Source organism: Podarcis bocagei, assembly GCF_964188305.1.
Source record: "Podarcis bocagei genome assembly, chromosome: 13".
NCBI classification, from domain to species: domain Eukaryota; kingdom Metazoa; phylum Chordata; class Lepidosauria; order Squamata; family Lacertidae; genus Podarcis; species Podarcis bocagei.
In genome coordinates this window covers 57,964,972-57,991,213 of record NC_138138.1, presented here as the reverse complement: position 1 = coordinate 57,991,213, position 26,242 = coordinate 57,964,972, and the positions used below count along the sequence as shown (strand labels likewise).

General features: G+C 49.2%; 1 protein-coding gene across 11 annotated transcripts in view; it reads left to right on the top strand.

The window, feature by feature from the left end:
• Positions 1-1,873: 1,873 nt before the first annotated feature.
• Positions 1,874-26,242, top strand: part of LOC308572645 (uncharacterized protein) — a 223,035-nt gene continuing 198,666 nt past the window's right edge. The window contains exons 1-6 of one of the 11 annotated variants that reach the window (XM_081168870.1): positions 1,874-1,949; positions 3,517-4,005; positions 4,171-4,252; positions 4,952-5,034; positions 5,754-5,880; positions 8,768-11,429. In XM_081168870.1, the coding sequence (XP_081024996.1) occupies positions 3,604-4,005; positions 4,171-4,252; positions 4,952-5,034; positions 5,754-5,880; positions 8,768-9,846 (1,773 nt within the window). In that variant the 5' untranslated portion in view covers positions 1,874-1,949; positions 3,517-3,603 and the 3' untranslated portion in view covers positions 9,847-11,429. The other 10 variants (XM_081168871.1, XM_081168873.1, XM_081168872.1 and 7 more) reach the window with 10 other exon arrangements.

Below are 26,242 nucleotides of genomic sequence, written 5' to 3'. Positions count from 1 at the left end.
AGCCCAACCAAACGCCTTCCTCTGCCCCGGCTGCAACAAAACATGTCTCTGCAGCCACAGCAGGCGCTGCAACCTCCCCACTGCTTGGCCTCACCCCCAAAGGGATGCTCCTCCAGGGTCTCCCGAGGCTAAAAGGGGCTGAAATGGCGGAGATAGAGGCAGGGGGCAAGGAGATGCTAAAAGAAGGGGGGAAAGAAGGAAATCCCAGGAGCGAGAGGGAAAGTGAGGTGGAAAGTGGGGGTCCCTGAAGTGAAGGGTCACTGAAGGCAAAGAGCTGCACACACTCCAGTTTATGATATGGAAAAGTCAGGGCATGACCTCCTGTGGCCCAGCTGGACTGAGAGCCCTGATAGACATAGATGGATACAAAGCGGCTACCTACCTGTAAATAGATGGATACAGGTGTGTGTTTTTTTCTAGGGGGTATGCAGGGGTACATATACATACCCCTAAACATTTTGTGAATTTTTGTACTTTTGTCAACTTACTGTACTTATTTCCCCCAATTTGAACTATAAAATGGTGGTTTTCTTGAGTCGAAATGAGAGTACCCCTAAACATTTTTTTATATAAAAATGCACTGGATAGAGATTGATTGATTGATTGATTGATAGATTGATAGATATGAGAGAGAGAGAGAGAGAGAGAGAGAGAGAGAGAGAGAGAGAGAGAGAAAGTGCTTTTTTTGTACTACGCTTTCCCCATTCTCACACATTTTTTTCCTGTGTTTATCAGCTGCCACCAGTGATGCCAATAAGTATCTTGCATTTATTTTACTTGTGACATTGAATCTTTTTCTGGTTTTGCACTCCTTCTTTTCCAGGACCGAACCTAGAAACGAATCTTCCGGAACTTATCGCCTTTGTCATGTTCTCTGCTAATTGTATGTTTATAGCTTGTTTTATATCTTACACCCCGTATTATATCATACTCCACAGGATACAAACTGTAATGCAATACAGTAGGGGAAAGAAGGGCAGGAACTCAAATGCCATTAAAAATCACTAGGAATATTTCCTGGGATGGATCTACCGTCTCCTCTCAGGAACCAGGCGCCTCCTCACTCATCCCTCAGCCGAGATCAAATATCTCAGATGGGGGAAGTTGGTTTTCTCCTGCTCAGGAGGGGAGAACGGGAACCAAAGGATTAGATTCCAAGCAAACACCAGGGAAAAAAACATTAGGATGGGAAGAAGGTGGTGGACTCTCCTTCCCTGGAGGTTTTTGAGCCGAGGTTGGACGGCCGTCCCTCGTGGATGCTTGAGTGGAGATTCCTGCATTGCAGCGGGTTGGACTGGATGACCCTCAGGAGCCCCTTCCAAACCTACAATTCTAGGATTCCAGGATGGGGTTTCCTGCTTCTTGCAGGGCCTTTTCTCCTGCTTGCTGCTCCTCCAGTTTCTGGCTAAGGGAGGAAACAGCTCAGAAACCTGCCAGCCAAGAGGCCACCCGATGGAGGGAGGTGGGGTAGCTGCCCCTCCCACAAATAAATAATAATAATAATACTCACCCAAAACTACAAATCGTAGAAAAAATTTTCTGAGCACTTGGGGTCAAAAGAAAGTAATTTGAAGCAACTGTTGCTGACCCACGTCATTCCGAATCTGCTGGACAGAGCCAGACAGAGGATGGGGACAGGTGGGAGACCTGCCCCCCCCTAAAAAACCATAAATCCTGGTTACTCCCATGGCTCCCCCCCCCCAAATGAAGCAGCTCTGGGTGCTCAACACACGTGTCTCCTGCTCTGCGGGGGGGGGGGGGCTGAGTGTGCCTGGCTTTGCCAGGGTTAAAAGGAGCTGAGCTGGATTCCTAGAGAGGAAAGACAGACAATGAAGGTGGGGGGGCAGTCCTCCAGATGAGAAGCCCCTCCTCCCTGCCACTGACGTCCCTTCCTGCAAGAGAGGGGGAGGGAAGTTGCTGTCTTTCTGCTTTGCAGCTCCTGCAACCTGGTGAGTCTCCCTTGTCTTCCTCCATGGGGTGCATTGGGGAGAAGCGGGGGGGGGGGATGCATCAGGGGGTCCTGTTCAGCTCATGCAGGCGGGGAGCCCCCAACCAGCCCCATCCACACCCCAAGACACAACCACCCAATTGGCTCTGCAAAGGAACTGACAGGCAATGCAGCTGCTTTAAAGCAGGAATTAATGGTGTTCTCAAGGGCTGCTGTGGGGATCAAAGGACAGCAGGGAGACCCCTGGATGCCCCCTGGGAGAAAAGGGTGGGTGGAAATGCCATGAGTGAGGAGAGGGAGCCCAGCCCATCATCTGGCTGTGGGATTTGGGAGCTGATTCTGATTCATCGTCAAGGTCAGCTCCACATACGTAGCAGGCATTGCAATAATCCCGGAGCATGGAGTGCCCTGTCCACGTCATCTCCATCCCAAAGGGCCTGGGGCTAGCAGCCTAGGCGAGATGGAAATGGGGTGGTAGAGAAGGGGCAGTATCTGCGGTGGGGAAATGACGGGCTCCTTCTGGCTAGTTCCTCCACCTTTGTTCTCACATGTGGTTCCTAAAAGCTGGCCATATGGGTCAGTGGCTGCTCCCTGGGAGCAGATTTGAATGGCTGGCTGAACCAGATGGTGGCCAATGGGTCTCAAACCCTCAGTGAGTTAGGGACTCCCTCTGCATGCAAAGACCGGCTCTGGTGGATTGAGAGGACGAGACCCACAGTGGGTTCAACAGTTAAGAAGGGAATTTCTGCAGCTCTTGTCATCTGCTCAGTCCAGGACTTCCAGACACACGGACACACTGTCCAGGCTTGCGCCCCAGGGCAGTGACTTTGGGGCTGCAAATGCAGCCATAACTATGTGAGAGGCAGCAGTTATTAGTCACTGACACGACCTGAGCCTCCAGTGACCATGTTGGATCCAGGAGTATTCCCAACATTTTTGATCCGTGTGGGAGTAGTTGTTGCTGTTGCTGCTCCTGCTGTTAATTACCTGCCCTTTGCCCTAAGTTCCCACGGTAGATGGCAGCAGTAAAGTACAATATTAAAGATGTTTAAAACCAGTACAAGCATAGAAAGATTTATGGTACTTGCTTTTTAGCGCTGTCCTTTGAACCCACCCAAATTAACAATTTGGGCCCTCAGAAAAAAGAAAAAGGTACCCTACCCCAGTAATTTGCCTTGAGAAGCTTGGATCTTCCAAGTGCTAGAAAACAAAACAGAAGCAGGGAAGAAATTTGTCCTGAAGTGGGGGTGGGGGAGAGCAACTCTTGAGAACTAGGAGAATTAGGACTCCCACTGTTGTGTACATTACATTTGGTAAAACTGACACACCTGTCAGTCACAGGTCTGACTTTATTCCTCGTCTGCAAACACTGAAAGACAGGCTCAACCAGGCTGATTCATCTCACAGTTTGGTATGGTTACTTTCCTTCTAGGAGGGCTGGAGGCTTACCTTTTCTTAAAGAAAGCTGAAAATCTGGCCTGTGGTAGAGTCCAATCCTGCTTCCTAGCAGGACTCATCCAACAAATTGACTGTAAGTTTAATAACGGAACAATGCATTTGCTTTGTAGATTTTGCTAGCACCTCTTTTCGGACTGGGCAAGAGGGGGGGGGGGAAGGATTCCTTCCAATCTCTTAGAGGCTTCCTGAGAGCACAGATGGATGAACAAGACTCAGCTGACCCTGGAGCAGGAAGAGGCCATGGCATTGACACAGGGAGCAGTGGGGGATTCTTGGAAAACTCCATACAGAAGATCCTGGGTGAGGAGGACACCCTGCGCTCAAATGTGCAGAGCCAGCAGTTCAGGCAGTTCTTCTCCCAGGAGGCCAAAGAACCCCGAGAAGTTTGCAGCCGGTTCTACTGCCTTGACCTTCAATGGCTGAAGCCAGAAAGGCACACGAAAGCTGAGATGCTGGACCTGGTGATCTTGGAGCAGTTCCTGGCTGGCCTTCCAGCGGAGATGGAGAGCTGGGTGAGGGAATGCGGAGCGGAGACCAGTTCCCAGGCAGTGGCCCTGGCCGAAGGTTTCCTCCTGAGTCAGGCAGAGGAGAGGAAGCAGGTGAGAGAGACTTTCCTCCGGATACTCCCAAGGGGCTCCAACAGAAGGGAGAACAAACCCAAATGCTCCACTAATGGCCTATTAGTGGAGCATTTTTGGATATTATAAAATTGTTGCCTCTCATTCCTTTTTCTATAATTCTGTGAATTCTTTTTGTTCTTCCAGGGAAAGGATCTGTTTGCAGCAATGGGCCCAGATTACTCTGAGGAAGAGAGGACTCCGCTGGACACAAAAGAGAGGTCACTGGGTCAGGAGGAAGGAGTCTTTTGTCCCTTTGACCCCATTCTGTTGGTTTTGAAACTAATCTTTTCATCTTTTTGTGGAAGACATTTGGGGCCAAGAGCCTCAAGGAGGGGAGATGCATTTTTGCACTGCTGAAATAGGCAATGGCTACAAATGCTAAAATGCACTCAGCATGTGAGGCTTGTTATAAGTAGATTCATTTCAATCAGGGTTTAGGCCCGGTTTTGGCTCAGAAACTGATTTGATCACCCTGTGTAATGACCTTTGCCGAGAGAGAGATGGGGAAAGATGCCCCTGTTGATTCTGCTGGACCTCTCAGCGGCTTTTGGTACCATCCATCACACTCTCCTTCTGGAGCAGCTGGCTGAGTTGGGAGTAGGTGGCACAGCTTTGCAGTGGTTCTGGTCCTCCTTGGGTGGTGGTTCCCAGAGGGTGATGCTTGGGGGGTGCTTTTTAGCCCCGTAGAGCCTTAAGCGAGGAATTCCTCAGGGCTCTGTTTTATCCCATATGCTACTTAACATCTACATGAAACCGCAGAGTAGGAACATCCAGAGTTTGGGAGGACATTGCCAGCAATATACTGATGACACACAATTCTACTTCTCTGTTATATCCGCAGGTGAAGCAGTGGATGTGGAGGCACTGCTTCACCTCTGAGAGAGGCAGGCACTCCTGTCTCCCCACTTACCTTTGTCTCTTGCAGGTGACAGAATGATGCCAGCAAAACCTCCCAATCCATCTTTTCTTGGTGGCGGAGGGGAAACAATGGCTGTGGAATCAGATCAGGTAGGGGGAAGGAGCCTTGTGGGGAAAGAGGCTGAGGGGTGGGGCAGCCAGGGCATCTCTGGGCGCAAATGAATCTCTCTCCTGTTCCTCTTTGCTTCTGTCAAAGCTGCCCTTTATGAACACTGAAAATGCCATTGGAGAAGGCTTGTCTGCTGAGAGTAATGAACAACCACCTCACCTTAACTCTCCTCCTGAATGTTGCTAGTGTTATTTAGCAGTTGTTTCAGCCAGTTTCTACAGTATGTTTATTGGTCAATGCTAAAATATAAGGAACTTTTAAAAAACCAGTGGTGAGATTTCCCCTGCCCAGCCCCTCCAGTTGAGCCCCCCCCCCTCTTCACCACCTCCCCAAGCCCCCGTGCAGCCCTTGGAGTTGGCTTTAGGAAATGAGGAGAGTTGTCTCTCTGCACCCTCCCAAAATACCACATAGGGAGAGGAGAGAGGGGAGCCTTCCATCTCACAAGCTAAAATGCTTGTGCAGACATACAGATTTGAAGAGCACCATGTGGAGTTTCACCCCTTTGTACAAAGATTAGTACCCAGTTTTAAAAATACAGAATAAAATAATTCCATTAAGATGCTTAGATATGCATCCATCATTAAAATGTGCAGTGAAACATTCCCCTGAAAACCACTCAGCAAGTAACAGACAGGAAACAACAGAACAATGTGTGCTAGGTAATCTTTATGCTTTCTGAAAGTGAGACCTTTTCTTTCAGAGTCTAGTGTGCTTTGAGGATATAGCTGTGTATTTCACGGAGGAGGAGTGGGCATTGCTGGATCCTGACCAGAGAGCTCTGCATCAGGAAGTCATGGAGGAGAATCGTGCGATCATGGCCTCTCTCGGTAAGGCTCCCTGTTGGATCATATCTGTCCTGAAATTCTTTACATTAATCTATGTGACGAGCCTCTCAGATTTTGATGGAGCTCAACAGCGCCACCTACAGCATCTGGGATTCTAACACACACACCCTCAGCTCTCCTTGAATAGAGGGCTATCAACTGTTTTGTTTGTGTGAACATTTCTTTCTCTGGTTATGCCTTTTGATTAGGCTGTCAGTTTTTTGTTCTTGATTCTGTCAGATTCTGGTTGACCAAAACGATGACTGACATTAGAGATGGAGCGGATTCTATGATTGGGCCAAACAAAACCGCAGAAAGGGCTGAAACACAGCAGGAGGGGCCCCTTCTCAGGAGGAGAGTCCTTTTTCTGGGAAATAGATCTCTTGGCTGACTCCTCAGAGGAATATGTGGGAACCCAAGCCGCCTGGCCAAGGGGCCTTCTTGAATTTAGCAGCAGCCCAGGCCAAGAAGGTTTGGGTTGACTTGCAAAGGCCTGATCCAGCAGCTCCAGCACGTCCAGAAGGTCTGGAAAGCCAGGAAAGGGGGGTAAGGGGACCACCCTTGCCTCCCCCACCCTCTGAGAGGCCTCCATTTGCCCTTGAGTGGGTCACCTGGCTAGGACAGGCTCCGGGCCTTCCCACAGCCCCACAGCCCTGTTCAGCCAGGGGCAGCAGCGGGGAGGGGGCCTTAGGAAAGCACCCATGGTTCTGGTTCAAGCAGGGCTAGGAACCAGCAGGATGGCCAGGGTGCCAGGGAGGATGAGAAGGAGAGCTGATCCCTTCCCTTCCCCCTCAGAGCATTCCTCATCTTGGAGCAGCCTCTTGTCCCCTCACAGGGGAAGGGCTCAGAGGCGGGGGACGCAGCACAGGAGGTACCTGGTGCTGCTGAGCAGGGGAGGAAGGGGCCCTGGCAGAAGGGCTTCCAGAAGAGCTGAGCCTTCCCTTTCCCCATGGGCAGCCAGCTCAGAGGATGCCTCAGGCTCTCACACCCCCTTCCTCAACATCCAGGCCTGCCCCACCTCCTCAGACCGGGAGGACGGTGAGCTTTTTCCAGGTGAGGAGGAGGAACGGCAGGAGGACAAGGGGGAGCATTCCCCCAGACTCTTTATGAGCCTAGACATCGAGCTGCTGTGAGGACAGTCCATGTCCCTGGGCAGGCCCAGGCAGCAGGCAATGCCTCCATGGCCTTTCCCAAGAGCAAGGCCTGCAAGAGGGTTTCCCCTTATCCAGAAGAGTTTAAGGAGACCACCTTGCAGAAATGGTGGATTCCTGGGGCTGCTAAGGCAGCAACCTTCCCCATAAGGCAGCTAAATCCATTTGACAAGCCTGCAATGGGATTTCTTCGTGTTCCTCCCGTAGTTGCCCCCATATGTTCCCTCACTCATGGATCCATGGTTTCCAGAGATGGGCAGGATCACCCCAGGAACCGTGAAGACAAAAGGGCCGAGGTTTTGTTGCTCAGATCACATGAAGCTTGTGCACAAGCCATTGAGGTCTCGGCTGCAGCTTCTTCCATGGCCAGAGCAACCTACATCTGAGCCCAGGCCCTTCTGGCAGAGGTTGGACCAGGGTTCGTCCATATCCAGCAAGGAATAGCAAAGCAAGCTAGGCCTCTGCCCATGTGGCTGCTGCCTCATCGGATGCTTGTTCAATTCGCAGCTGGAGCCAGGGCAGCAGATGTGGCAGTGCGCAGGCAGCTCTGGCTTAAACAGTGGCAGGTGGACACCAAAGCCAAGACCAGCCTGGCCAGCGACCCCTTCAAGGGGGCCCGCTATTTGCAGAGGGGCCGGAAGATGCCCTGGTAGAGACCAGAGACAAGAAGACGGCTCTGCCTCATAAGAAGACAGAGAGAAAGAGTCAGAAAGGAAATGATTCTTCCTTTCATCTCCACAGGGGCTCATTCATGGAGACCTTAAGGCAACAAACCCTCCAGGGGAGGGGGGCAGAAGGAATGGATGTGCGCAGGGCCATCAGGGTTTACCTCAGGATCACAGAGGAGTTCCGCATTGCAGGGGCTCTGTTTGCTTCTTTCCAGTCTAGAAACAAGGGGCACAAGGTTTCTCCAGCATCATTGGCAGGCTGGATCCGGGGGTGGGGTGGGGTGCCCTTGGGAATCACTGCCCAATCCACCAGGAGCACAGTCACCTCGGCATCCTTTGGGACGTGAGCTCCCCTGGGTGATATACACTTGGTCCTCTCCCTCCACCTTCATGAAACACTATAAGTTAGACACCTTCGTCTCAGCAGAGGCCTCCTCTGAGAGAAGAGTGCTTCAACAGGTGGCTAACAATGAGGAGGTAGGGCCTACAACGGCTGCCACCCGATCTGGACACTGCTGAGATACTTCCCACATCATGGATCCCAGTTTTCCCCTACAGGAGAAGTGAACATTGATGCTTACCGTGATAGGTTCCTTCTCTGTACAGAGAATTGGGATCCAGCCCTCTCAGGTACCTCTGTGTGCATGGGGGAGGCTATCAAACAATGGATTTCGGAGGGTGGCCTAGAAGGACATGGGACACCTTCCCCCAAGGTCCAGGGGGCTCTCCTATCTTTCCATCCCAGCCTTCTTGCTCTTCAGCACATATCAGAGTTCCCCCTCCTTCACCTGTGCTAGTTACTGGGGCCAGTAGGAATTGTCATTCAGTGAAGAGAGCAGCATGCCCCACTGAAATCACTGTTCTGTTCCTATTCTTTAGTTGTTATGTTGTGACTATACAGTTACTTGCTTAAGCATGAGTTGAACTGGAGATAGGGAGTTGTCCTGTCCCTGATGTATTCCTCAAAGCTTTAACTTCTTTTCAATGGTGAGATGGGCAGAGACCAATTTTCCCTACAGAGAAGGAACTTATCTCATTAAGTACCAACGTTTGCTTCTCTCTTCATTGCAGGTAATGAATTGGAAATGAAGAAAATGGGAGACCACGACAAAGTCAAAACAGAGGAGAAGCCATATCAATATTCGGAATGCAGAGAGAGCTTGAGCCAGAGCTCCAGTTCCACTTCCTATCAAAGAAATTCCACTGGAAAGAAACGCTATCAGTGCTTTGAATGCGGAAAGAGTTTCGCTTGGCACGACTCTCTCAATTTCCATCAAAGAATTCATACAGGCAAGAAACCATATCAGTGCTTGGAATGTGGAAAGATCTTCAGTTACAAGAACAATCTCGTTTCCCATCAAAGAATTCATACAGGGGAGAAGCCATATCACTGCTTGGAATGTGGGAAGAGTTTCAGTTACAGAGCCAGTCTCACTTCCCATCAAAGAATTCATACAGGGGAGAAACCATACAATTGCTTGGCATGTGGGAAGACCTTCCGTCATAGCTGTCATCTCAAGTCCCATCTCAGAATTCATACAGGGGAGAAACCCTATCAGTGCATGGAATGTGGAAAAAGCTTCAGTAAGAGTTCTGTTCTCACTTCCCATCAAAGAATTCATACAGGGGAGAAACCATATCAGTGCTTGGAATGTGGAAAGATCTTCAGTTATAAGAACAATCTTACTTCCCATCAACGAATTCATACAGGGGAGAAGCCATATCAGTGTTTGGAATGTGGAGAGAATTTCAGTTACAGAGCCAGTCTCACTTTCCATCAAAGAATTCATACAGGGGAGAAACCATATAATTGCCTGGCATGTGGGAAGAGCTTCCGTCACAGTTGCCATCTCAAGTCCCATCTTAGAATTCATACAGGGGAGAAACCATATGAGTGCATGGAATGTGGAAAGAGCTTCAGTCAGAGGTCCAATCTCACTTCCCATCAAAGAATTCATACAGGGGAGAAACCATTTCAGTGTCTGGAATGTGGAAAGAGCTTCAGTCAGAGTTCTGCTCTCACTTCCCATCAACGAATTCATACAGGGGAGAAGCCATATGAATGCTTGGAATGTGGGAAGAGCTTCAGTCAGAAGGGCAATCTCACTTTCCATCAAAAAATCCACAGTGAGGAGAATGGGAGAATCTAGTCCAACCCACTGCAGTGCAGAAATCTCAACTGAAACATGCATGACAGATGGCCACCAAGCCCATGCTTGAGGTCTTCCAAGAAAGGACAGTCCACCACCTTCCAAGGGACTTGATTCCACTGTTGTACAGCTGTGAACATTAGAAAGGTCTTCCTGATGTTTAATTGGAATCAACTTTCTTGTAACTTGAAGCCATTGGTTCAGACCAGGAAGAAACCAGCTTGCTCCATCCCCCATGGGACAGCCTTTAGAGGTCACTATCCTATCTCCTCTAAGTCTACAAACACCCCCAGTTTCCTCAGCTGTTCCTCCTAAGTCTTGATTTCCAGAGCCTTGATCATTTCGGTCACCCACCTCTGCACACGTTCCAACTTGTCAATATCCTTCTTGAATTGTGGTGCCAAGAACTGGACACAAGACTCCAGGTGTGCTCTGACCAAGGAAGAATAGAGCAGTGGTATGACTTCCCTTGATCTGGACTGTGTGGAGATTCATTTGCCCCTTTTGAGATTACTTTGCAGCCTTGAGATTCCTTTTGCCCTATCCACAGCCACAGTTTGCTTGGCCCCTCACGCAGCTCACAGTTGTGCCAGTGAGGAAACTGAGGCACATTTTGCCCATTCCTGTTAATTATTCCACGTTGCCCCCTCTCTCCTGTGCTCCCACCTCCCGTCACTTGCACCGCCGCCACTGCCTGGATCTGCCTCTTCTCCTTGCACCAGCTCCAGACTGCTTCCAGGGGGTCAGCATTCCTAGTGAGCGGCAGGGGCTACGGTGGAGGGGAGGGGTCTGCTGGTGGTTTCTGGCCAGGGACGCTTTGTAGATGGGGTGGAAGATGAAGGCGTTGGGAGCTCCAGATGGGGAGAGGGGGGCAGGTGGGTCAGTGGGAGAACTCCTAACATTCCTCCTGCCCCTAAAATCTGTGTGTCTTGAGCCAGCATGATTACTTGTTAATACTGTGGTACCTTGGTTCTCAAGCGCCTTGGTACTCAAACAGCTTGGAACCCAAACACTGCAAACCCAGAAGTAAGTGTTCTGGTTTGCAAACCTTTTTCATAAGCCGAATGTGCTCCGTTTTGAGTGCCGCACTTCCGTTTTGAGTGCCGCACTCCCTTTTTGAGTGTTACGCTGAGGTCTGTCTGTTTTTGCTATTTATTTTGCGTTTTTGTTTCTGCAGCTTTTTTGTTTTGTTTTGGTAACTGTGTAGAACCCAGTTCAGCTACTGATTGACTGATTGCGTGACTGCAGTACATTGTTTATTGCTTTCATTTTATGGATCAATGGTCTCGTTAGATAGCAAAATTCATGTTAAATTGCTGTTTTAGGGGTTGTTTTTAAATGTCTAGAACGGAGTAATCCATTTTGCATTACTTTCTATGGGAAAGTGCACCTTGGTTTTGGAACGCTTTGGTTTTGGAACGGACTTCCAGAATGGATTAAGTCTGAGAACCAAGGTAAAAGGTAAAGGTACCCCTGCCCGTACGGGCCAGTCTTGCCAGACTCTAGGGTTGTGCGCTCATCTCATTCTAGAGGCTGGGAGCCAGCGCTGTCTGCAGACACTTCCGGGTCACGTGGCCAGCGTGACGAAGCTGCTCTGGCGAACCGGCACCAGAGCAGCACACGGAAATGTCGTTTACCTTCCTGCTAGAAAGCGGTACCTATTTATCTACTTGCACTTAGGGGTGCTTTCGACTGCTAGGTGGGCAGGCGCTGGGACCGAGCAATGGGAGCTCACCCCGCCGCGGGGATTCGAACCGCCGACCATGCAATCGGCAAGTCCTAGGCGCTGAGGTTTAACCCATAGCGCCACCCGCATTAGCACTAAGAATAAAAAGCTTCAAAGGCTTCCAATCAACACGCTATGCTGATTGTAAATAATGTGCTAACAGAAAAATGTAATATAACAAAGGGGACAAGACAGGGTTGTCCCTTGTCACCATTATTGTTTATACTCGTATTAGAGGTTTTGGCTAGCAGAATCAGATTGGATGTCAAGATTGAAGGGATAACAGTGGGACACAGGACATATAAACTTAAGGCATTTGCTGATGATGTGGTGATATTGGTAGAGGAGCCTCTGATCAGGGTTCCAAAGGCTCTGGAACAGATTCATAAATTTGGAGAGGTAGCAGGCTTTAAACTTAATCGGTGAAAAAAATAAATATGAGAAACGACTGGGTAACTTACAAAGAACTATTCAAAGAGGTAGATCAAGACTTAAAATTAAAGAGTTATGAAGAAGTAAGATGACTAATAACCAATTGGTTGCAATATCACCAGCTTAATGAAGTTGGATAAAAAGAAAGGTTTTTCTCATAAAACCTCCCAATTTGAAAGAGTTGCTGGAAAATAAAAGCTAAATGTACAGTGGTGCCTCGCAAGACGAAAATAATCCATTCCGCGAGTCTCTTCGTCTAGCGGTTTTTTCGTCTTGCGAAGCAACCCTATTAGCGGATTAGCGTTATTAGCGGTTTAGCGGATTAGCGGCTATTAAAGGCTTAGCGGCTAAAAGGCTATTAGCGGCTTAGCGGCTTAGAAAAAGGGGGGGGAGCGGGGAAAAATCGGAACACTCGCAAGACGTTTTCGTCTTGCGAAGCAAGCCCATAGGGAAATTAGTCTTGCGAAGCAGCTCAAAAACGGAAAACCCTTTCGTCTAGTGGGTTTTCCATCTTGCGAGGCATTCGTCTTGCGGGGCACCACTATATAAACATTTATCAGATTGGTAAACAAAAGATGGAACAGTTCAAAGCAGTGGTGATACACTGAGCAAGGGATTTTGGTTATAATATTGAGTTAGCAGCATGGGAGAAATTATTGATTACCGATCTGAAATTTACAGTATGTTATACTTTGAAAGAAAACTATATGAAAATGATGTCCCATTGGTACTTAATTAGCTAAAATGTATAAATCAATTTCTAACCTGCTGGAAATGTAAAGAGAAAGAGTGCATCTTTTATCATATGTGGTAGTTGTGTAAAAAAAAGGCTTTATGGGAAATGATATATAATGAGTTTTTTAAAATGGTGAAAATAATGTTTACTAAGCAACCAGAAGCTTTTCTTTTAGGAATTTTAGGTGCAGAGATCCTGAAGGACCAGAAGAAATTGTTCATGTATGCAACCACAATTGCCCGTACGTTGCTGGCCCAGGGATGGCAAGAAAATACTGTTCCAAACAAGGAAGAGCGGCTGTTAAAATTAATGAACTGTGCTGGATTGGCAAAACTTACAGGAAGAATCAGGAGGCAGAAAGAATCAAATTTTAATAAAGAATGGGGGAAGTATATAATGTATTTGAAAAATTACTGTAAACAATTACATTCATTAGTAGGTTTGACAGAAAACTTGTAAAAATCTGAACCATGGATTGATTAAGGATTTACAATAATTGGAGTTGGTGATGAGATGCAGAATGAAAATGAAAATATAAGGATCCACAAGGGGGGGGGGAGAGTTAAATGGGATATGATGTCTGAATTTTGTTTCGTTTTTGTTGTTATGGTTTGTAAAATGGAAAATGCAAAAATACAATGGAAAAGCTTCAAAGGCTTCCTATCTGGACCTGCCTGTCTTTCTTGGGCTACAGCTCAGTCGGAGAGCACACAACTCTCAATCTCGGGGTCATGGCTTTGAGCCCCATGCTGGGGAGAAGATTCCTGCATTGCAGGGGGCTGGACTAGATGACCCTCATGGTCCCTCCCAACTCTACAATTCCATGATCCTTTGAGTCTAGGAATCAGTGCTAGGATGCTATGATTGCTGCCTATTGAGAAGAGGGTCCATGGAGCTTTTGATGAGCAGATGCCCAGGGGGAAAGGCTGTGGATTTGGGGGGTGCAGAAACAGGGGGTGCAGTCTTTGGAAAGGAGGAGGAGGAACCCCAAGGGTCCTCTAGCCCAATGCCTGGCAATGCAGGAAGGGTGAGGCAGAAAGACAAAGGTGGTTGGGAAACCTTTCCCATGATGGAGAAAAACTGACCAGGCTGGGGGTCAGCTGGACACTGGTCAGAAGTCAACAGGTCATCCCCTCAGGGATGTCATCAGACAGTGATGGCCAAACTTGGCCCTCCAGCTGTTTGGGGAATACAACTCCCATCATCCCTAGCTAACAGGACCAGTGGTCAGGGATGATGGGAATTGTAGTTCCAAAACAGCTGGAGGGCCGAGTTTGGCCATCACTGCCATAAGAGTCCTCTGTAGTTTGTGGATGGGGGCCATCCAAAGTTAGCTATTGGGGGGCAGAGTGGAGGGTTTCTGAGAGTGGGGGAGGTCACCCTATAATGGTCCATGACAGGGGTCAGCACACTTTTTCAGCAGGGGGCCGGTCCACTGTTCCTGAGACCTTGGGGGGGCTGGACTATATTTTGGGGGAGGACAATGAATGAATTCCTATGCCCCACAAATAACCCAGAGATGCATTTTAAATGAAAGGATGCATTCTACTCATGTAAAAACACGCTGATTCCCGGACTGTCCGCGGGCCGGATTGAGAAGGCGATTGGGCCGGATCTGGCCCTCTGGCCTTAGATTGCCTGCCCATGGTCTATGATTAAGCCTTTCTGCTAATTTTTCTGCTCATTTCTTGGCAGGGGGTAATGTTCTGAATCTCAGGATGCCAGAAACCCAGAAATCCTGGCACCAAGAGGTGCTAGAATTTAGTGAACGTTTGGGGCATCAGAGTCGTGAGTCTCTATGATAGGACCAAGTAAGACGTTCCCAAACCCTCTGAAATTAGCGTGATCAGGGCTGATTAAGGCAGGCTGGTGCTAATTAACATGGACTCATTTCCTTTGAGGTATTAAGCACCAGGTAAGGCTGCCATGCATCCGGGGTTTCCTGGACATATCCGGGATTCGTCTGATGCTAATAGCATCCGAGGAGAAGTTTTGGCAAGCGTGAAAATGTCCAGGATAACGTGGCAACCCATTCCAGAAGTGCTGATTTTTCATTTTTTTAAAAAAGCTGAAAAACATCAGATTTCTTGGCAATTGTGCAAAAAAAAAAAATAGTTCAACAACAGCAAAGACAACAAAGAAAGACAAACAACTAAACAACTCTGATTTTCACTTTTTGAAATATGGCAGCCCTGGCACCAGGCAAAACCATTCCTCATATGCAGCCCTTTGGCCATTAAATAATCTTTGCAGTGTTAAAGGGGGGGGAGGGGGGCAATTGTTATTAGGATTCTCTTTATTCTTATGCTGTCAATCACTATGCTTTGTTTTATGCTTTCATTGTCATGCCCTGTAAAATATGTTATTAGTGTGGCACACTGCTCTTTGGATAATGGGTGGTGTATAAGTCAAAGAAGTCCCGGTAAGAATAACCAAAATGCCCCTAGAGTTCATGGCTTCTTTGCTTATCAGCTTCCCCTTTATCTATTCCACACACATCTTTTTTTACCTTTACCTTTATATTTTTTTACCTCTACCTTTATTCCATGTATCCATCCTTTTGTATGTGTTGCAGTTTCTCTTCCGTTCTCTTCATATTCCACCTTTATACAGACCGAGAGAGACGCACTCGGCATCCGGCCCTCGTGGCCCCTTCCAGCGGCCCTCCGGAACCCTCTTCCCGGAGACAGGGCTCGGCGGGGGGGGGGGGCAAAACCCCCCATTGAAAAATGTCCCGTCAAGTTAACTGAAATGAACAGGGTTGCCGAGCAAAGGAGAGGGCGGGGGGAGGCCTGAGATTTGGCGGGAAGGAGAAGCTGAGGTAAAAAGTGGAGGAGAGAGAGAGGAAGGAAGGAAGGAAGGAGAGGGAGATGCCTGGAGGTTAGGAAGGCCCAACAGAGACTCCATTTCCTCAGGTTCTTGCAAAAGAACAAGGTTCAATGACCAATTGGTGACCTCCTTCTCCCAGTCCCGTGTGGGGCGTTGGCTTGTCAGCCACGGATGGAAAGTCTCTACAGAGCGTGGCGAACACAGCACCGGATATCATGGCCGCCCCTGAGCCCCTAGATGTTGCCTTAGGAGAGCGAGAACAATTCTCAGGCCAGCACCTCTTCCGTCTTCCAGCCTCGGGCAGGAGATAGAGAGGTGCCATCAGTCATACCAACAGGCTAAAAAACAGTTTCCATCCATGGGCTCTTAGGCCGCTGAAGGGAAAAGAATAGAGTGGTACCTCAGGTTAAGAACTTAATTCGTTCCGGAGGTCCGTTCTTAACCTGGAACTGTTCTTAACCTGAGGTACCACTTTAGCTAATAGGCCTTCTGCTACCACCGGAGCCCAATTTCTGTTCTCATCCTGAAGCAAAGTTCTTAACCTGAAGCACTGTATCTGGGTTAGTGGAGTCTGTAACCTGAAGTGTCTGTAACCTGAAGTGTCTGTAACCAGAGGTGCTACTGTATAGTGTGACTGACTTTCAGGGTTGGTGTGTTGTGCGAAAAGCACAGAGTGCAGTGAGACTGAGTGGTTTTTTTGTGGGGGAGGCTCGGTTAATTTCATTGTACACAGGTTGTACATTGACAATCAAGGTATTATTATGATTATTAAAAAGTGGAGGGAAGAAAGAAAGAAAGAAAGAAGGAGGGAGGGAGAGGGAGACGCCTGAGATTTGGCGGGAAAGGAGAAGCTGAGGAGAAAGAGGGCGGGAAATAGAAGTATAAACGGGGCCCATAAAGAAGGGCGAAGGCTGAGGAGAAAGAAGAGGAGGGAGCCCAGAGATGAGGAAAAAGGGGCTGAAATGGCGGAGTCTGAGGGAAAGAGAAGCGCCTGAAGAAGAGAAGAGATGGCGGGGGGGGGGAGGCTAAAAGAAAGGGGAAAGAGAAAGAAGTCCCCGGAGCGAGAGGGCGAGGGAGGTGGGGAGGGGAGGCGAAGCTCGGAGGCGTCTCTTGTCCTCGCGGGAAAAGGTGTCGGCCATGAAACAGGCTCTCGCCATCCCAGCTTCTTCCTTCCTTTGAAATCCGAGGTGTCCCTTGATAGTTTTGCGCTTTCTCTCTGGAAGCAGTTCATACTCATTCCTTCCTTGCGTGTTTGATTATATGTACCTCATACCCAATTAAATGTATTCTCTGTGTACATCAGATAGTCTTCGCTCTACTGCGGCCCACACTCCAATGGACTTCGGGTTCAAGGGCAGCTTCTGTGTCCCGGGGCTCCTGCGGCCCCACATGGAGCGCCCTGGGGGGGGAGAGGGTCTTTGGTCCGATGCTTCCCCTTCCTCGCCCCTTTTTGTGGGGCATCGGGGCAACTGCCAGGTGAGGAGGCTGTTTAGGGAAGTTTTTACTCTTTGAGGTTTTATTGTATTTTAATATTTTGCTGGAAGCCACCCAGAGTGGCTGGGGGAACCCAGACAGATGGGTGGGGTATAAATATTATTATTATTATTATCCAGCAGCCAGGCTCTCCCAAGGCTTTAGGTCTGGCTAAGATTCCTGTCCTCAAGGGGCTGCAGAGGGTTGGTTTCAGTAAAAACAGGCCTTCTGCCAGACTGGGGCAACTACACCACCCTCAGTCAAGTAGGTAAATAAAAGCACTTAACTAAAAGTAGAAATTGTAGGAAGATTTCGAAATATTTTTCTGAGCACTTGGGGTCAAACGAAAGGAATTTAAAACAATGGTTGCTGTCACATTTCCTTTTGAATCTGCTAGACAGAGCTAGAGAGAGGACTTCAGAGCATGGGAAGTCGCCCAAAGATAGATAATTCAGCATTGAATATTTGGCTTTTTTGATTGCATCATCATTTGGAGTGTTTTAATGTCTTTATTGGACTGTTAAAATGGAAAATGTAATAATCTTTAAAAAAAACAGAGAGAGGATGGGGACAGGTGGGTGTCCTGCCCCCCCCCCGAAAACCATAAATCCTGGTTACTCCCATGGCTCCCCCCCCCCCCCAATGAAGCAGCTCTGGGTGCTCAACACACGTGTCTCCTGCTCTGCGGGGGGGGGGGCTGAGTGTGCCTGGCTTTGCCAGGGTTAAAAGGAGCTGAGCTGGATTCCTAGAGAGGAAAGGCAATGAAGGTGGGGGGGGCAGTCCTCCAGATCGGAAGCCCCTCCTCCCTGCCACTGAGGAGAGGGGGAGGGGGAGTTGCTGTCTTTCTGCTTTGCAGCTCCTGCAACCTGGTGAGTCTCCCTTGTCTTCCGCCATGGGGTGCATTGGGGAGAAGTGGGGGGGGGATGCATCAGGGGGTCCTGTTCAGCTCATGCAGGCGGGGAGCCCCCAACCAGCCCCATCCACACCCCAAGACACAACCACCCAATTGGCTCTGCAAAGGAACTGACAGGCAATGCAGCTGCTTTAAAACAGGAGTTAATGGTGTTCTCAAGGGCTGCTGTGGGGATCAAAGGACAACAGGGAGACCCCTGGATGCCCCCTGGATGCCCCCTGGGAGAAAAGGGTGGGTGGAAATGCCATGAATGAGGAGAGGGAGCCCAGCCCATCATCTGGCTGTGGGATTTGGGAGCTGATTCTGATTCATCGTCAAGGTCAGCTCCACATACGTAGCAGGCATTGCAATAATCCCGGAGCATGGAGTGCCCTGTCCACGTCATCTCCATCCCAAAGGGACTGGGGCTAGCAGCCTAGCCCAGCTGGAAATGGGGTGGTAGAGAAGGGGCAGTATCTGCGGTGGGGAAATGACGGGCTCCTTCTGGCTAGTTCCTCCACCTTTGTTCTCACATGTGGTTCCTAAAAGCTGTCAGCATTTGACAGTGGCCGCACCCCGAGAATGGCTTTCTCTAGCCAGCTACAGCAGGTGATGATAGCCCTAGGTGAGTTCTGTTGCATGTGAAGACTGCCTCTAGTGGATTGAGTGAATGAGACCCATCTGTGGCTTCAACAGTTAAGAAGGCAATTTCTTCAGATACTGCAGAGGGAGCCGAGCAGCAGATTGGGCTCATCCATTGGGCAAGGTAGCCTGTCAAAGGAAAACTCTGAATCCAAACCTCTGTTGCCTTGAGGGACATTTTCTGGAGAGTAAAAGGCTAAGGAGTAAACCCTACAAAAATCTGGAGTGGATCTGGCCCCTCAGAACAAAGAAAAAGGGTCCTCACCCCCGTAATCTACCTTGAGAACATTGGAGCTTCCAAGTGCTAGAAAACGGGACAGAAGCAGGAAAGTAATGTGTCCTGACGGAGGGGTGGGAAGGAGAGCAGGCCCAGAGGATCCCTCTAGCCTAGCATCCATATTAAACTTGGTACAAATGACTCACTTATATTTCCTGTTCTGAATTCATTTCTTGACTGAAAGGCAGGGTCAGCCAGGCTGATTCATGTCACAGAAACCCCTTCAGTTGCCTCCACTTTTGGCCTGGTCACTTTCCTTCTAAGACAGCAAGAGGCTTACTTCTCCTTTTTTTTTCTTAGAGAAAGCTCTGTGGTCCAGTCCAATCCTGGTTCCTACCAAGACTCTTATACGTTTACTCAGAAAACCTTTTTCTTCTCCTGATACTGTGTCAGATTTATGGGGGGGGGGGCGGAATGCATTTGCTTTAGGATTTCCTAGTACCTCTTTTCAGACACACAGAACATGGCAGAAGAAAAAAAGATCCAATCTCTTGGAGGCTTCCTGAGAGCACAGATGGATGAGCAAGGCTCAGCTGACCCTGAAGCAGGAAGAGGCCCTGCCATGGAAATTGCAAGCAGTGGGGGATTCTGGGAAAGCTCCATGCAGAAGATCCTGGGAGAGGAGGACACCCTTCGCTCAGAGGTGCAGAGCCAGCAGTTGAGGCAGTTCTGCTCCCAGGAGGCCAAAGGAACCCGAGAAGTTTGCCGCCGGTTCCTCCACCTTGACCGTCAGTGGCTGAAGCCAGAAAGGCACACGAAAGCTGATATGCTGGACCTGGTGATCTTGGAGCAGTTCCTGGCTGTCCTTCCACCAGAGATGGAGAGCTGGGTGAGGGAATGCAGAGCAGAGACCAGTTCCCAGGCAGTGGCCCTGGCCGAAGGTTTCCTCCTGAGTCAGGCGGAGGAGAGGAAGCAGGTGAGAGAGACTTTCCTCTGGATGCTCCCAAGGGGCTCCAACAGGAGGGAGAACAAACCCAAATGCTCTACTAATGGCCCCTCTTTTTTGGAAAACATCCAGATAATGATATGGGCTACTTCTAAAGTTTTTGCCTCTGTCATTCCTTTTCTATGACTCTAACACTTCTCCCCATTCTCGGTTTGGAATCATTTTTGTTCTTTAAGGGAAAGAACCTGCTTGCAGGAATGGGCCCAGATTACCCTGAGGAAGAAAGGACTCTGCTCAGCGCAAGAGAGAGGCCATTGGGTAAGGAGGAAGGAGTCCTTTGGTCCCATTGTGCTGGTTTTCAAATTAATCCATGGTTTCTTTTCATCTTTTTGTGGAAGACATTTGGGACCAAGAGCCCCAAGGAGGGGAGATGTCTTTTTGCACTAGTAAAATAATCATTTGGTTAAAATGCCAAAATGCACCCAGCATGTGATGCTTATTATAGGTCCATCTGTAGATTCATTTCAATCAGGGTTTAGGCCTGGTTTAGGCACAGAAAAAGATTTGGTTGCCCTGTGTGATGACCTTTGCCGAGAGGCAGACAGGGGGAATATGCCCCCGTTAATTCTCTTTGACCTCTCTGCAGCTTTCGATACCATCGACCAAGAGCCCCAAGGAGGGAAGATGTACTTTTCCATTATTAAAATACGCATTAGCTACAAATGACAAAATGCACTCGGCTCGTGAGGTAATGGCCTGGATGAGAGCCAACAGACTGAACCAGATAAGACTAAGGCACTGTTGGGGGGGGGGGTTCCTCAGACTGGCCTGGGGTTGCCTGCTCTTTATGGGGTAACATTCCCTCTGAAGAAGCAGGTATGTAGTTTGGGAATACTTCTGGATCCGCTGCTGTCACTTGAGGCTCAGGTGGCCTCTGTGTCTTGGTGGCCTGGCTGTGCCTCTATCCAGCGGCGTAGCGTGAGTTGTCAGCACCTGGGGCAAGGCAAGTCATTTGCGCCCCCCCTAACCCCTACCCTGCGAGTTGCCGCTGGCGCTGCCGCCCAAACGACGCCGCTTGCCCGGAGGAGGAGGGGGGCAGAGAGGCGAGGAAAATGGAACGGCCCAGCAGCTGCAGCAGCACCGGCGGAGGCGGGGCTGTGAGGAGGGGCTGCCTGGCGCGTCCTCCGCGGCGAGCGCTGAGAGCCGCTGCCTGCCGGGCGCCTTCAGCCCGGACGCGCGCACAGCTCGTCGGTTCCGCGAGACATGCGGCTCCGCTACAGCCTGCGCCCGAGGCTCTTCGGCGACTCCGGAGGCAGCAAGCGCGCCCTCCCCCCAGATGTTGCGCCCGGTGCGGCTGGCCCCCCTGGCACCCCCCACACTACGCCACTGCCTCTATCTGGACAGGGACAGCTAACTTATTTTGTCTAATTGCAACACATTCTACGTAGGGCTGCCTCTGAAATCGGTTTGGAAGCTTCAGCTGGTGCAACATTTGGCACCCAGCTCACTCACTGGGACAAGACTGATTGGGCATAAGAACTGATCCTGGCCTGACAGCACTAACTCCAAATTAGCTTCTGGGCCCAATCCAAAGTGCTGGTGCTGACCTAAAATGCCTTAAACGGCTCTTGACTTCAATATTTCAAGGACCACTTTTCCCCATATAAGCCACCCCAGACCTGAGCCATTCTTCATGTGCTCCCGCCATGTGAGGTCTGGAGCACGGCAACACGAGAACGGGCCTTTTCTGTACTGGTTCCCCATTTTATGGAATGCGCTTCCCGGGGAGGTTTCCCTGGTACCTTCATGATACATATTTAGGCATTAGGCGAAAACGTTCCTCTTCAACCAGGCCTTGGGCTGATTAATATTCTAGGTAGAGCCTTTTAATTTGTGACTGCAGGAAGAGTGGGTATTGCTTCACTCTTTGGTTTTACAGTGGTACCTCACAGTGGCATAGCGTGGGGGGTGCAGGGGGGGCCGGCCGCACCGGGCGCAACATCGGGGGGGCGCGCTCGCACTCGCAGCTCTCTGCCCCTACCTGGCTCACTCACTCTCTCTCACTGCAGTGCTGGCTGTGCGAATCCGCCGCCCACTGTGGAGGGGGTGGGTGCCAGGCGTGCGGTGCGGAGAAAGAGCGAGGGACTATCTGGGGGAGGGACAGTGCAGCGGCCGCCCAGCGCAGCGATGAGCGCGGGAGAGAACCACACCAGACCAGACCAGGCAGCAGCAAGAAGAAGCTGGCAGCGGCGGCAGGTTAGGGGTTAGGGGGCGCAAATTACTTGCCTTGCCCCGGGTGCTGACAACCCACGCTACGCCGCTGGTACCTCAGGTTACAGACGCTTCAGGTTACAGACTCCGCCAACCCAGAAATAGTGCTTCAGGTTAAGAACTTTGCTTCAGGATGAGAACGGAAATCATGCGGCGGCAGCGGGAGGCCCCATTAGCTAAAGTGATACTTCAGGTTAAGAACAGTTTCAGGTTAAGAACGGACCTCCGGAACGAATTTAGTTCTTAGCCTGAGGTACCACAGTAATTATTTATTGTATTTTTATCTTGTGTTTTATTCTGTGAACTGCCCTAAGACCTTATGATGAAAAGCTGAATATAAATTTAATAAATAAATAATAATAAGTCTGGTGCTAGAGAAGCAGTGCTTCACCTCTGAGAGAGGCAGGCACTCCTGTCTCCCCACTTACCTTTGTCTCTTGCAGGTGACAGAATGATGCCAGCAAAACCTCCCAATCCATCTTTTCTTGGTGGCGGAGGGGAAACAGCAAATGTGGAAGCAGATCAGGTAGGGAGAAGGAGCCTTGTGGGGAAAGAGGCGGAGGGGTGGGGCAGCCAGGGCGTCTCTGGGCGCAAATGAATCTCTTCCTCTTTGCTTCCGTCAAATTTGCCCTTAAGAAAGGCTGAAAATGCCTTTCCATCATGTTTATCTGCTGAGAGTAATGAACAGCCACCTCATCTTAACTCTCCTCCTGAATGTCGCTAGCGTTATTTATCAGTTGTTGCAGTTCTATTTCTATGGTTATTGGTCAATGCTAAAATAGGCTTTAAATCAGCTAAGAAACTTTAAAAACTAGTGGTGAGAATTTGGCTGCCCAGCCCCTCCAGTTGAGGGCTCCCCCCTCTTCTCCACCTCCCCAAGCCCCCGTGCAACAGAACAAGGTGTGATAGATAATCTTTATGCTTTCTGAAAGGAAGACCTTTTCTTTCAGAGCCTAGTATGCTTTGAAGATGTAGCTGTGCATTTCACGGAGGAGGAGTGGGTGTTGCTGGATCCTGACCAGAGAGCTCTGCATCAGGAAGTCATGGAGGAGAATCGTGCAATCATGGCCTCTCTCGGTAAAGCTCCCTGTTGGATCATAATATCTGTTTGAAATTCTTTACATTAATCTGTGTGCCGAATCTCCCAGATTCTGATGGAGCTTAACAGCGCCACCTACAGCATCTGGGATTCTAACAGCCCCACAGCTCACATTGAATCAGGTGCTCTGCCTTGCGCCTGCGATTGCACTTTGCGGGGCGTGCTAATGTGTCATATGGGGCCACCGCAGAACTTTGGAGGGGCCCAGACCCTTCATTGAAAATTGGGGGAAGCCTTGACCACCATGGCCCCACATAGATGGCACACCTGCCTTGAGTGGAGGGCTATCTACTGTTTTGTCTGCAGACATTTTTCTCTGGTTATACCTTTTTAAACTATGATCAGGCTGTCAGCATTTTTCTTCTTGATTCTGTTGCAATTTCATTGAGCAGAAATATGACTGGCATTTGAGGTGGAGTGGATTCTGTGATTGGGCCAAACAAAATCACAGGTTCTCATAAATACATTTGTGAACACTAGTCAACAAAGGCAGTGTACACTGTAGGAAGACTTCACACTTAACTCCCTTCCATTCTTCCACTATCAATGCTACTATCAGTGTTAATTAGAATTGTTCAATCATTTAGGTCTCCCATTTCTTCCTGAGGCTCTAATCCAATTCTCTCTCCATTGTAGGAGATGAATCTGAAATGAAGAACGAGGGAGCCCATGACAATATCCACATACTGGAGAAGTCATACAGATATTCAGAGTCCAGAGAGGACCTGAGCCAAAGCTCCCATTCCACTTTCCATCAAAGGAATTCCATTGGGAAGAAAGCACATCAGTGCTTGAAATGTGGAACAAGTTTCAGTAAGAAGGCTCATTTCACTTACCATCAAATAATTCATACAGGGGCGAAACCCTATCAGTGCTTGGAATGCGGAAAGAGCTTCAATCGTAAAGATCATCTCACTTCCCATCAAAGAATTCATAAAAGGGAGAAACCACACCATTGCTGGGAATGTGGAAAGAGCTTCAGTCATAGCTCCGATCTCACTTCCCATCAAAGAATTCACAAAGGCGAGAAACCCTACCAGTGCTTGGAATGCGGAAAGAGTTTCAATCGGAAAGATTATCTCACTTCCCATCAAAGAATTCACACAGGCGAGAAACCCTATCAGTGTTTGGAATGTGGAAAGAGCTTCATTTACAGGGCAAGTCTCATTCACCATCAAAGAACTCATAGTGGGGAGAAGCTATATCAGTGCTTGGAATGTGGAAAGAGCTTCATTCACAGGACAAGTCTCACTCCCCATAAAAGAATTCATACAGGGGAGAAGCCATATCAGTGTTTGGAATGTGGAAAGAGTTTCAGCTACAGAGTCAGTCTCACTTCACATCAAAGAACTCATAGTGGGGAGAAACCATATAATTGCTTGGTGTGCGGGAAGACCTTCCGTGACAGCTGCCATCTCACGTCTCATCATAGAATTCATACAGGGGAGAAACCATATCAGTGCCTGGAATGTGGAAAGAGCTTCAGGCAGAGGTCCAGTCTAATTTCCCATCAAAAAACTCATAGTTGGGAGAAACCATATCAGTGCTTGAAATGAGGAAAGGGCTTCAGTCCGAACTCCCCGAACTCCCTTTCAAAGAGCTAGCTGGGAGAATTGTAGAATCTTGTCCAGCCACTTGCATTGCAAAAATCTCAACTGAAACCCATGATACATGACCACCTGCTTCAGATCTTCCAAGGAAGGAGAGTCCACTACCTTTCTAGGCAGTCCTTTCCACAGCTGAACTGTTCCTACCATTAGAAAGTTCTTCCAGATGCTCAATTGGAATCAACTTTCTTCTAACTTTCTTCTAACTTGAAGCTTGCTCCATCCTCCCTGTGAAGATACTTGAAGATCACTATCCTATCGCCTCTTAAAGATTTTGCAGTCTAAACATTTCCAACTCCCCCCACTGCTGCTCCTAAGTCTTGCTTTCCAGACCTTTGATCATCTTGGTCACCTCCTCTGCTCACATTCCACCTTGTCAACATCCTTCTCGATTGATGGTGCCCAGAACTAGACACAAGACTCCAGGCAATGTCTGGCCAAGGCAGAATAATGTGGGACTATTACTTATAATAATAATAATAATAATAATAATTTATTATTTATACCCCGCCCATCTGGCTGGGCCTCCCCAGCCACTCTGGGCGGCTTCCATAAAAACCAAAAATACAGTAAAATGTCACACGTTAAAAACTTCCCTGAACAGGGCTGCCTTAAGATGTCTCCTGAATGTCAGGTAGTTGTTTATCGCTTTGACATCTGCTGGAAGGGCGTTCCACAGGGCGGGCGCCACTACCGAGAAGGCCCTCTGCCTGGTTCCCTGTAGCTTTGCTTCTCGCAGTGAGGGAACCGCCAGAAGGCCCTCGGTGCTGGACCTCAGCGTCCGGGCAGACTGATGGGGGTGGAGACGCTCCTTCAGGTATACTGGACCAAGGCCGTTTAGGGCTTTAAAGGTCAGCACCAACACTTTGAATTGTGCTCGGAAACGTACTGGGAGCCAATGCAGGTCTTTCAAGACCGGTGTTATATGGTCTCGGCGGCCGCTCCCAGTCACCAGTCTAGCTGCCGCATTCTGGATTAGTTGTAGTTTCCGCGTCACCTTCAAAGGTAGCCCCACGTAGAGCGCATTGCAGTAGTCCAAGCGGGAGATAACCAGAGCATGCACCACTCTGGCGAGACAGTCCGCAGGCAGATAGGGTCTCAGCCTACGTACCAGATGGAGCTGGTAAACAGCTGCCCTGGACACAGATTTGACCTGTGCCTCCATGGACAGCTGTGAGTCCAAAATGACTCCCAGGCTGCACACCTGGTCCTTCAGGGGCACAGTTGCCCCATTCAGGACCAGGGAATCCTCCACACCTGCCCGCCTCCTGTCCCCCAAAAACAGTACTTCTGTCTTGTCAGGATTCAACCTCAATCTGTTAGCCGCCATCCATCCTCCAACCGCCTCCAGACACTCACACAGGACCTTCACCGCCTTCACTGGTTCTGATTTAAAAGAGAGGTAGAGCTGGGTGTCATCCGCATACTGATGAACACCCAGCCCAAACCTCCTGATGATCTCTCCCAGCGGCTTCATATAGATGTTAAAAAGCATGGGGGAGAGGACAGAACCCTGAGGCACCCCA